This window comes from Cydia strobilella, chromosome 12, assembly GCF_947568885.1.
Source record: "Cydia strobilella chromosome 12, ilCydStro3.1, whole genome shotgun sequence".
Classification (NCBI taxonomy): Eukaryota; Metazoa; Arthropoda; class Insecta; order Lepidoptera; family Tortricidae; genus Cydia; species Cydia strobilella.
In genome coordinates this window covers 6693431-6706908 of record NC_086052.1, presented here as the reverse complement: position 1 = coordinate 6706908, position 13478 = coordinate 6693431, and the positions used below count along the sequence as shown (strand labels likewise).

Here is a 13478-nt window from a genome sequence, read left to right as displayed (position 1 = left end):
CTAGTGATCCTTCTGATTGCTCTTTATCAGCCCAAATTGTGTAGAAGTGGGTCTCATAATATTGCCTAACGTACCTGAGCATATTGTTAATTAATATTTTATATTTCACTTATTACTTATAAGTACCTACACATATTTGACTTTAGCTAATAAGAGCCATACCCACCTGGTGGTATGTAGATATATAGGAGGATAGCTTATGGATGTCTGTTACTCCAGATATAAATATGTTTCGAAAACACGAGATTTAAATTTTACATTGAAGGAAAACTAAACATTTAATAAAATAAAATTTCTTTTGCGAAAAAATCTGCGAAGTAGAAATTTTCACTTTCACTTTTACCACAAATGGGAAAACAGTGTAAGTAAGATGCGAAAAAAGTGTAAGCGTGCATGTAGTCATAACAATAACTCTGAAAACATTCATTTATACTGAGATGCGGCAATTTCAGACTTACGGGCGATGTTTTTGAGTAAATGAGTAAATTAGCAAAATACTAAAAGTAGCAGTGATATTCCCTGTATCGGTTTAATAAGAGTGAGTATTTGACTACCAATTTAAATCCACTTCATCTCAATTTGACATCACAGACAGAGCATCTCTGGCTCGTATCTTTATACTGAAGCGAGCGTAATTCGCTGAGATGACCAATTAGAAAAATTCAAATGCTCGCTCTCTTCACACCGACATAGGGACGTCATTTGTTTTTTTTTAATAAATAAATAAATAAATTATGGATGAAATTAATTACATAATAATAATCGTATTAAACTTTTAATACAATCAAATAATGACCTCTTAAGCGAGGTTTATACTAGCAAGAACTTGCATGCACTTCTCAATACATTGCGGTATTTGATAAACATTTTGTATGCAGTTAACCTTAGTAGTCAGCAACCTAACGTAAATTGCATGCAAGTTCTTGCTAGTCTAAACCTCGCTTATGATTCATAAAGAAAGGAGTTTAATCTAGTAAACAAATATCACTTCCATTGTTCTACATGAGTCTATGTCCCAGTTGTAAAAAAATAAAATATTTTATTTATGTAGGGACTTGTTTACTTTTAGTTAGATGCAATTAAGCGACCTGGTATCATAACAATGATAATCATAATAAGGACAAAATCAATTGAGTACAGCCAGCTGCAGATAAACGGGACCCCAATGGATACAAACTTTGGATGCAGGGGGTCTCTCTGCGGCTGATTGAAAATGAGACTGAAATATTACTTGCTGGGCAGTCATAGGTTACCTGCAATGTATGGTGTAATAGCCTGTTCCAATATGGATGGGATCTTGATAAGAGTTAATCTTTATTCACTTTAGATTTTTCAAATAGTAACAAAAGATACATAATTAAATAGTTACAATATTCCGTTTATTGTCCAATAATCACATGCACAATCAAATTTACTAGTAGATCTCCCACTCCCAGTCATATCTCACGGCGGCGTCTTCTACAATATCCTCCGGAGAGCAAGACCGTACATAGTTTCTAACGTTCGGTTGGCAGAAATTCGCAAATTGCGGAAATATTTCTCTTTTACTCCAATGAAGGCGGAATTGGAGTGACAGAAAGATGCCCGTGAACTTCGATTTTCGCGGTTACTTAGTCCAGTTAATTAGCAGGAGTAATCTGCATGTGAAACAAACGTTGGGTGAACAGTGCACAAACCTATCACTCTTTGATTCCTTGCCCCCTGGCATCAGTGGACGCTCTCAATAGTACATTTACAAAAAATACGATCACTCTATTCTTAGCCATAATACTCATCAATTTATTTGCATTGGGTATCCCACAGACCTAAAATTTATGCTTACGCTTAAAGACAGCTGTAGTGTGGGAAAGGGAAGCCATCACGTATATGAACATCCCATGAGTGCGAAAGAGTCAGACTACAAATGAGAAAACGTAACCATTTTTGAGTGACAGGCGGCCCAACTCGACCGGGAGCGCATTGCCGTATTTTTTAATCTTGAAAATAAAAAGGAATCAGGAAGAAAACGTACAATAAAGTAATGTAGTAAAGATAGTGTCGTGTAGTGTGCCGGATTGTAGTATCACAGGGCGAAATAACCCAGGCAAACATTCATTTCACAGGTAATTATGATATTCCGAGCGAAGTTTTCTTAACGATATTTTGTCAAATTAACAGCATAAAAAGTGTATAAAGCCGGTTTATACAATTAATTATAAGTTTTTCGTCAGTTGTGTGCTAATATTTTATCATATTAGTCAATAATTTGGAATATTTTGTGTAAAAACTTAAACTGTTACTATACGCTAGGGCTTGACAAAATGTTCATATGCACTATTATTTATTCTGTGGCGAAATTAATATTTTCTGTGGTAAGTCAACTCTTTGCGCCTACTGTTAGCATGTGTTTGTGTTAACGACGTTGCACCACACACACGCATACGACGAGAAATCTGCTTTAAAGCTGTAACGGTGCGGTGCGGTAGTATGTTACGCCTATTATCAACGCTTGCTTGCTTTTTTTTCATTAGACTACTTATCTTTTACGGAGTTACATAATATATATCTTTTCACATCACCAATTCGAAATAGTAGATTGTGTCACAAGGGAGCAAAATGACATTTACGGCGAGGGCGTAAATTGAATCCTGAACGAAGCGAAGGATTCTATAATAGAATCCCAAGAGTAACAAGGGATTCTAAACTAGAATCCTGAGCATAGTGAGGGATTCAAGTGTTTGCAATAAGCGAATTTAAACTATCGTGAGACATATTAACTTAACTAACATAGCGGTTTCACTCACGTGTTTTTAGTCACTCGCGCGACATGTTTCGGAGAGCCTAGGTCTCCATTTTCAAGCACTAACAGTGCCTGAGTGAGTAGCGGTGACTAAAAACACGTGAGTGAAACCGCTATGTTAGTTAGGATTCAAGTGTGTTACGTCCAAGATGGAAATAATTTTGCTACCATGTGACACATACTGCTTTTCACATCACCTATGAGATAATTATGATTTTTAAAAATATTATTTAAGCTAAAAAAAATAATAAACTGAAATAAATGTCATATACGAAGGAAAAAATGACCAAAGCCTCCAGTGTCCAGAGCTGGAATCGAACTAGCGTACCCCGTTTACCGGACAGGTGCCTGAACCGCTCGGCTATCCGGTCACGATGGCATGGGTCGCAATTTCCAAGTATATGACAATTCCCGAAGGCTTGTGGCGCCGCCTTTCTTAGAGTAAAAAAATGTACAAAAAATTTAAAAATAGTGTCCTAGAACAGAAAAGTGTTACTTTGATCCCTGCTAGGAAGCAGGGAAGAAAAGTGCCACTTTGATCTCTCCTAGCAGGGAAGAAAAACCCCTTTTTCGAATTGGTGATGTGAAAAAGGGGTTTTCATCAAAGTAACACTTTTCTGTTCTAAGACACTATTTAAAAAAAATGCACATTATTAATTTAGCTTAAATAATATTTTTAAACGTCATAATTACCTCATAGGTGATGTGAAAAGCAGTATGTGTCACATGGTAGCAAAATTATTTCCATCTTGGGCGTAACACACTTGAATCCCTCACTACGCTCAGGATTCTATAGAATTCTTCGCTTCGTTTAGGATTCAATTCATTCATTATATTTTAATAAGAAACATTGAAGGAGTAGTCGATAAAGCAGTCAAACACCGATAGATTATTAATATGATTGAAGGTTGACTGGTAGAGAATGCCTCATAGCATTAAGTCCGCCTTTTGTACGATTGTATTTTCTTTTGTGCAATAAAGATTAAATAAATATGTTGTAACTTGACATCACTAGTTTTGATCTCACATAGACAATTTACGCACACACTTGCATTTCATTTTTGGTCGCACTTTTAAAGCCTGACAGTTGTTCTTTGTCATCCTAGTTCTGTGGGGTATCCTCTATGCTATCTCTTGGATTCCTTCTTCATCTTTATTTATTAAAAAATAATACGACGATATTTCTGTTGATACTAAGTGACACGTAAACAATGTCATGCTAAACACTCACAGTGACAGAACTGGATTTGAGTTTTACAGTCAAATTAGATGTTTAAGTCTCGCAACGTCGCAATCATAAAGGTGTTTCATACTGGAAATTTCATTACAACATTTTTACACAAAAATGGAAATAACTCTAAAACCGAGCCTAATTTAGCAGACGTTAATAAACATTTCTAACTTTAAATATAGTCAGGAATACGTTGTTTAAATTTTTCCCCTTCCTCATGGGCACCCTTTATATAATTCTTAAACAAATACTTAATTACATAGAATACATCCATGACTCAGGAACAAACATCTGTGTTCATCACACAAAATAGATGCCCTTACCGGGATTCGAACCCAGGACCATCGGCTTCACAGGCAGGGTCACTACCCACTAGGCCAGATCGGTCGTCGCTCATCATTACTCATATCATATCAGTTGTTATAAATAAACGTTAAGGCTAACAATGTATATGGTTAAGTGGAAATGATTATACATTTAATTTTTTGCTAAATTATCGCATTGGGTTCATCCCGTAATGATAATTGGATGTGTGGAAAAAAAAAGTTAATAAATTCGATTATGTGATTTACCTGTATTCCGCGAAGAGCAATGATGGAATTGTTCCTCTCACCTCCACCCAGAGGCACTTCGCAGATTATTCGAACACCCTGTTAACAATTTTTTTTTATTTAAATTAAATCTGATGCACGTGCATATTCATAATAAATTAACAGATGTATAGTTGAACCGTTGCCGGAGCCCCCGGGAACTCGCACATTGACCGAACCGTCCGGACGGCAGGAGTAGCGGCTGAATTAGCGGCACTTTGAAACGCGCCATAAGTTTGAGTCAGGTTGTGCACAGTAGTCAAATACCTAATTCACCAGCACTACGCGTTGTTATATTGAAGTATATCATGGCATGCCATTGTATGCTAAAAAAAAATAAACAAAACTTTAAGTATATCAATAACATGGTACTCGGTGCGTCGGCCACATTACAGCGACTTGCATGTACAAATAATTTGCGTAAACGTTTTTGTAATATGGTAACTTATACATTGTGACATGTGTTATTGCTTAGTGATTATTTCTGCAAGATTAAGCATGAAGCCGCTCAAATCAGCGAGCTATTTCGCCAGCAAACTGCAACCGCAATTTGGCGAGGAATATAATGAGGGCTATCGTTTTTTGCTCACCAGTTGGCGCCTCTGTTGATGGTGGTCCAAAAGACTAAAGAACAGCTGTCAGTCATTAAAGTAACAAGTGACATCTGACATTTCGAAGTATGGAAAAGACCACCATCTACACTAGCGCCCCTAGCGGCGAATTCATACGCGTTAGCCCTCATTGTAATAAAATTGTTGTGTAGGTAGGTACCTTGTGATAAATAAATAAATAAAAATATCCTGCAAAGTGCAAATAGGATGGTGTGTTTTCAGTTTTCACTCGTCTAAACGTTCAAGTCGCCTACGGTTGTTGACAATATGCACGTATGAAATTTGATCAGCAAATGTGAACGTCATTTAAATAAGCGCGGGGAGCACACATCCATTGTCAAATCCAACCGTGTGGCAACTACATAGACTAATGGCAGCAAGGTTTTAACCCCGTATAAAAATCCGTTTGTCCGTTTTAAGTCTGTTTTCGCGTTATTTTTTTTATACTAGGTCGGTGGCAAACAAGCATACGGTCCGCCTGATGTTAAACAGTCTCCGTAGCCTATGTACGCCTGCAACTCCAGAGGAGTTATATGCGCGTTGCCGACCCTAACACTCCGCCCCCTCGTTGAGCTCTGGCAACATTACTCACCGACAGGAACACAACACTATGAGAGGGTCTAGTGTTATTTGGCTGCGGTTTTCTGTAAGGTGGAGAGGTGGAGGTACTTCCCCAGTTGGGCTCTGCTCTAGATCCGGAATGACATCCGCTGTGCTGTGCCCTACCACACAAAGCGAGATATTATTCCAATGCCCATACCTCTCTTTTGGACGAAGTTTAAGGACATACCCGGGTCCGGTTATTTTCAGCCGGAAAAAAACAGGGATTTTAAATACATCATTATCATTCCTGGCGATATTGGAGTTTCGTCATGTCTTTTATAGTTCAGCTGACTGTGGAAACAAACGATTTGATCTAGCCCTCGACAGTTGGCTTCCCCAAGGTACTCGTAGACCGTAGTAAAATTATCCGGACTTCATAAAGGACAACACGGGAAAAAATATTTATAAAATTATTTCATCAATGACCAAACGGAATTATCACTCACGGGTTTTGAACCTAAAATCGATCACACGTCGCCAGGATGGATGAGATGGGCGCTAATCAATAACGGAGTGATCCCTGGAGGAAATGGCGTGGTTTAACAGAACCATTTGTTGACACATTTTCCATGTTTTTTACCTGACTACCTAACAAGAAAAAGCCACGTATTCGTGAGAATTTAACTAAATTCAGTACTGTACTGAAATTACCATATGTTTGTTGGTAGATAAAATCGGTTTCCTTAATTAGAGAGCGTAATTAACTTTCACACAATAGAAAGCAAAATAAAATATCTGTTTCGTCTGGCCAAGGAATAAAATAATATATAGAAATACATTCAGAAATTCCAGTAAGTACTTAATATTAATTTTGTTTGTAGTGATAGTGACTTTAATGAATAATAATTAAAATATTCGTCTACTTAATCCCGAGGGATTCTGGAAATAAGAAAGGTCCTGTCCTTGTTATATTCCTGCAACTGCTTACTAGATAATTACATGTATACATGTTTGTGTTCTGCTCAGGTTCATACACACTTAACATGTATATTAAGCTGTGGACTATATATAGGTTCTCTCAGTGTCGTGGGTCTCGACGCTGCTATCACAATACCCGTCTGGCAGTTTCTTAAGGTATCTCCTAGTAGATAAAGTATACTAAGCTAAAGAAAGATTGGGCGCCAGCACACATAAAGCGTGCAAAAGAAGGAAGATTAGTATGAGATGAAATAAACTATTGTTTGAGCTCAGTTACATATTTAATTACAATCTTTAAATAAATAGATGACGGGCAGTAGGCCTGATACAGAATTTACATACTTATGGTAATTATGCTAGGGTGAACTATGCTATAATTAGACGTTAAACGTGTAAAAGACTATGAAGTTCTGTTTCTACGCTTAACACTTCGCACTTGAAATCAAATCTAAGAGGCCACTATTATATGTTCTTTACTAGGTTAATTAAGTCTTAAAGGATCACTAAGAGAAATTAGAGTTGACCACACCTGAGACACGTGTTGCTACAGAGGCAGCAGAACTGTGGCCACGTGCCATCCCAGTGGCGCGCAGCAGACGGCAGGAGTCGCGACGATACGCAGCGAGACCGTCGTTGCGTATCCAGCCAGCCGTTCTACCGGTACGCCACAGCCGCGATGAACAGCACGGAGTCACAAGGACGATACCGCAAGAGCAGGCTGCACTAGCACGTTCCAGAAGACAAAGCCAGGTGTGCAGGGGCACAAGGAAGGATGCCGTGGGGAAGGAAGGAAGCACCGGCTTTCAAGCCGGACTTTTGATGAAATTGTTGGTATCAACTTGTAACATGTTGACCCGAAACCAAATCAAATTATTCCCATAAGGGATTCAAAAAGCAGAGCACGCCATTGCCACGTTGTTATAAGCTGTAATGCTTAGTGTGTTTGCATTTTAGGGCTGCTTGCCCGATGAGATTGTCTTTCGCGTCACGTTTTACATGGCCGTCAGATTCCAAGTCATCGAGCACTGTCCTCCTTTCCACGTATTAAGTTGCCATATCAACAGAGGACAAAAAAAACTATTACTCAGCCATCGAAATTATCTTTATAGTCGGTCAAACCAATTTTGTCAGTCAGTAACAACCAGGAAAATCATATTCATCCCTTTCTTTCGGGCGCTAGTACTAGTGTAAGACAAAGACGGCATAACTCTCTCTGTCTACGTTTGAAATGTGACAGTCGAGTCGAGTAATAATGTAGCTAAACATCTAAAAACACGCCTTGCAGTAAATGTTGCCAGGTTCTATCCAAAGGTATTGCCCGACCTCGACAGATGGCGTTAGGAGTATCGAAACGAGATTGATTCCTATATAAGGAGATGGGCGAATGTGTGCCAGGAGTGTCTGAGGTTTTGTGAGATGAAGGATGATAGGCTTTCCAGCACTTGCATTTGACTTAATATGACTATCTGTATTTTACTTTACATATATTTTGTATTTGTAATTTGTATACCTGTAACTAGTTTTAATTATTCGGTGTACTGGCCTATGCTGGGATGCCGTGTAAATATATTTAAATAAATTATAAAAATAAAAATAATCCAAAACCCAAGTTACGATTTCACAACCGTAACATGCTGTATTATTTTAAATACCTACACAGTATAATGTTGTCAATTAATTATACAATTAGTGTTAGATGCGTTACAAGTTACAATTATATGAATTGCTAGTCTCATCTGTCATTTTTTCACGTCAAAATATACACAGAGAGATTGGACATAAGTTGTCTAGCTAAATCAGGTCCAAAGTGGTGAAAAGGGGCGGTGATGACATTGAAGTGCCTTTGTAAAATTGTTAACTATACATACAATTTTATGCGTCTGCATATGAAGCTCGTCGCCGGTTTTAAAAACATCACCTCATAATTATTATAGGCTATACATCGCGGGTTAAATCGTTTGCGTGGAGTGCCGCGTTCGTTATTAGCACAGTCGCCATCAGATATATCTCCGAGGCGTTCACAATATCTGAACACGCACTCTAACGCCTCGACAATAGAGGCGTGTTCAGATATTTTTGATCACCTCGGTCGCTCCGATATATCTGATGGCGACTGTACATACGCAACGCAAGCGATATATTGCCAAAGAAACCGCATGCGCATGAGGTGTGAACCGGCCTCTAACCCTTCGGAGACCAGGCATTTAATAAATGTAACATTTACTGCCAATATACTATAGGACTTTATGCGTTTATCAAACGATGTCAGTTTGATGTCACTAAACACCGAGGATTTAATAAAATAAGATACCTTTATCCATTCTATACTCACATCTATAGCAGTGTCGATGAGAAGATAAAGCGGCTTGTACGCATGCGCGACTTTCGCTCTAAACACGAACAATCTGCGCCTGCACACTCCTCGAGGCTCCAAAATTACCTGAAATAATACACATAATCATAAACATAATCATAATATTTTTATTCAAAATAAATTCTTACAGAACACTTTTTGTAAGTCAAAAAATTGTCGAGAACAATTAAAAATAATTGCCATTGAATATATAGTTTTATTAAAATTATATAATAAGTATATAGGTCTTTAAAATTAAAATTATAACTTATATGCCACGCTTAACTGTAGATAAGGTATCACCATACGTGTTTGTCTGTATAATCGTCTACTCTGTAATATTGCCTTTCTTTATTAAAGTATCTTTTATTATAGTTTTGAACTTGTTTTTTGTCATATTCACAATATGGTCGAGTATCTTATTGTAGCAAGGACAAAAACGAGGAATGCATTGTTTTTAGGGTTCCGTACCCAAAGGGTAAAAACGGGACCCTATTAGTAAGACTCCGCTGTCCGTCTGTCCGTCTGACCGTCTGTCCATCTGTCCGTCTGTCCGTCTGTCCGTCTGTCCGTCTGTCCGTCTGTCCGTCTGTCCGTCTGTCCGTCTGTCCGTCTGTCCGTCTGTCCGTCTGTCCGTCTGTCCGTCTGTCCGTCTGTCCGTCTGTCCGTCTGTCCGTCTGTCCGTCTGTCCGTCTGTCCGTCTGTCCTTCTGTCCGTCTGTCCGTCTGTCCGTCTGTCCGTCTGTCTGTCACCAGGCTGTATCTCACGAACCGTGGTAGCTAGACAGTAAAAAGTTCACAGATGATGTATTTCTGTTGCCGCTACAACAACAAATAATAAAAAAGTACGGAACCCTCGGTGTGCGAGTCCGACTCGCACTTGGCCGGTTTTTACTGTACCTATTTATAACGACATTATAAATTTACTCAGTACATTTCCGAGACTTTAGTGTATAACTTTATTCTACCAAGTTTAGGTATTTACCTATACCCTGCCTATTCCGATCATAAATAATAAATGTGGGAGATTTACAGTGACACGACTTCTGTTTGCGATGGGTTGCTTAAATTCGCTGTTGAGTTTTAAAATACTATAGTAAAGATTGACTAATAGAAACAATAGTTATAATGTTTTCTCCCTTTTGACAACACTGCAGGTCGTTATGAGCTACGAGCTCATACATTTTAAACAAGCTCTTGTCTTCGGTACTGTTGACTGCATAATGAGTAAAACAGTACCTGAATCAGTAAAAACCGGATAAGTGCGAGTCGGACTCGCCCACCGAGGGTTCCGTACTTTTTAGTATTAGTTGTTATAGCGGCAACGGAAATACATCATCTGTGAAAATTTCAACTGTCTAGCTATCACGGTTGATGAGATACAGCCTGGTGACAGACGGACAGACGGACAGCGGAGTCTTAGTAATAGGGCCCGTTTTTACCCTTTGGATACGGAACCCTAAAAAGTACTCGTTAGAAGCTCAACAGTCATTTCATTTCAATTAGACACTTCAAGAGACTAAAGGGTTCGAAGCAATCAACAATAAAATAAAATCATTCAACGAGATAAAAATACCCTTTTAAGCAATCAATGTTGAAGTTTCCAAATTATTCAGTTTAGTTAGGATTTTATTTTAGATCCCTAATGAACTTTTATAATAATTAGATTACGTTAATGTATACCCTTTTAATCTTAATTTTTTTAAATAAGATTAAATTTAAATTATGTATCATGTAGCTATAAGTTATATGGGAATAAAGAGGCTTTATTATTATTTGTATCTCCTCGGATTTCTCGGGCCTATAAATCCCGGTCTTTTGATAGGCTTGCGTGGGGATATAGATCCAACACGTAGAGGCCCCTTGGAGAGCTTTAATGTCATGTAGAACGCCTGCTGGAACCCGTTCACAGGTGCAACAATAGACACCCATGAACCGGTTGCAACAGGCATTGGGACTATTGTAGAAAAAGTGAACAGTATACCGGTCTATGGATTGAAGTTTGGGTGGACAATGAGACTGGGCTATTGAAAAGAAGTCCGGACACCTGCCATAACAATGCTAACACACGTTATCGAGGCAGGTGGTGACTTGCCGCTGACTAGATGGGCCCCTGAAACTGCCGTCGTGAAGACGACCAGGAGCAACACCGGTGTGAGCGGCTCAGGGGTGTCGAGAGGTGTGCGCCGCTTTCTACCCAGTGGCTGTTACCAGCCACTGTGCCAACTCGCGTCTTATGCATCTTTCACTTCCACCCCTGGAGCATATAGCTCTAGCGACTCCTCTCTGGACAGCCAATGAAGGCAAGCCAGAGCTGAGAGTCCTGCGGGTCCCCTTGGGGTCCACTCCGACCGACGAAGACACGCCGGAGATTATTATTATTATTCTCTTTATTTATTATTTTTCTTACGTTAGGTTTTTTATAATATGCATATAAAAGTAAAATATAAAAACACTTACAAAACAATACAAAATACATATAAACAAATTATAAAAAACCTAACCTAGGGTGCCGCCAGCAGCGGGGCAGGGCCCAAGCTGCCGGTGGTCAGGGCCGCAGAGAGAGGAACCGGCGGACTATCCGCGCCGTGTCCAAGATCACCGCCTTCTGCATCTGACCCTTGATCCAACCACCTAGCGAGAGTCTCTCAAGGTGTTGGTCGAGACTCTTCGCTATGAGACCGTTCGCTGAAACGACTATCGGGACAATGATCGTCGAATCAACATCCCACATGGCGGTTATCTCGTGAGCCAAGTCTAGGTACTTACTGGACTTGTCCTTCTCGGCTTTCACGAGATTCTCATCATGGGGGATGGTGATGTCGACGAGCACGGCCCGGCGCTGCGATCGATCTATTATCACAATGTCAGGCTTATTGGCTACAATAGTCCTGTCAGTGATAATAGATCGATCCCAATAGAGCGTGGCACGACCATTCTCGAGAACTGGCACAGGTAAATACTTGTAGTACGGTACTTCGCAGTCCACAAGGCCGTATAGAAGAGCAAGCTGCTGGTGAATAATCCTGGCTACGAGATTATGTCTGTGCAAGTACTCGCCGTTAGCAAGATGAGAACAACCGGAAATGATATGCCTGAGTGACTCTCCGGGACGGCGGCATGCCCGACAAATGTCGACCGTACCGTCCTTCAGGATATATTTCCGATAGTTGTTCGTCATCATAACTTCGTCCGCAATTGCACAGGCAAAACCCTCGGTTTCTCCGAAGAGGTCCCCGAATCGTAACCAGTTCACCGACGCGAGCAGGTCTACATCGGGTCCCATTATTATTATTATTATCATTATTATTATTATTATTATAATGTATACCCTTTTTAGGGTTATAAATTGCAGCTTTACCATTTTTGCATCAATTTCGTATTGTTGAACGTGTTGCTTGAACAAACATCATACAATATTTTTCATGCATGTAGCCCATTGTTTTAAGCTAATTAAAAATAAATAATATGGACCACTGGTTTCATTACTCTGTCGGCAAAAAAATCGGTAGCGAATCGTGATATAAAGGGAACCTGCCAGTTGTTCGGAACTGCCAAATTTTTGTTCTAACTGACAGGCCGATATCGTCCGGCGGACTGATAGTCAGTGGGCCCCTTTAAGAACGCACGATATTGGAGCCGTCTGAGAATAATCGAGAAAATAATTTAATCATTATCGGGAGCATAGTTACTATCGTTATAATTCGCCAAGAAATAAATTCGTTTTCTGCTGTTACAAAGTCAGCCGAGAGAAAGGAGTCCAAAAACACTGTTAGGTATATTATATCAATTATATGTCGCCAAGAACGACAAACGTGCCATTGGTTCAATTTGGCTAAAATAAGAGAGAGATAAAAGATGCTTATTATCGGATTGATGCGTTTCTTTGTGTTGATATGTATGACTACTCATTTTACTCCAACTGAGAAGAAGAAGTTCTGGCACGGTGCCTAACGAATGGCCTTTTAGTATAATCGCTAAGCGCCGTTAACTTTTATTCAGTTTTTACCCGGCATCGTTAAAACCTATTCAGTTTTTACCCGACTACTGCTGCTGAGGGACGGTTATGTTTTTAGCGTATTGTATCTATATGCGTATGTCTACTTCTTTGGCATTTTTTAATTTCTTTTACATCCTATAATGTATCTTATGACAGACTTACTGAGACTGACAAAATTATTTCATGATAATTCATTAAAATTGAGGATTTTTTAAACGCGGGGATTTTTGAATTCTTTGATACCTGTCCAAGGCAAAAAATGTATTTTGACAGAATTGATACGAGCCTATACTCGTAATCGTAACTGAATGATTGTCACGCAATACTCGCATAATTATTTACTTAAAATACTTATTATAAAGACCCTTTTCAGCCAATCTTGCACTTACCATAT

General features: G+C 39.2%; 1 protein-coding gene across 1 annotated transcript in view; it reads right to left on the bottom strand.

The window, feature by feature from the left end:
- LOC134745854 (uncharacterized) overlaps window positions 1–13478 on the bottom strand; it is a 70895-nt gene that overhangs the window by 48708 nt on the left and 8709 nt on the right. The window contains exons 8-9 of the mRNA XM_063679946.1: window positions 9065–9172; window positions 4583–4660 (exon numbers count right to left, since the gene is read on the bottom strand). Coding sequence (XP_063536016.1) covers window positions 4583–4660; window positions 9065–9172 — 186 coding nt within the window. The remainder of the gene's footprint in view (window positions 1–4582; window positions 4661–9064; window positions 9173–13478) is intronic.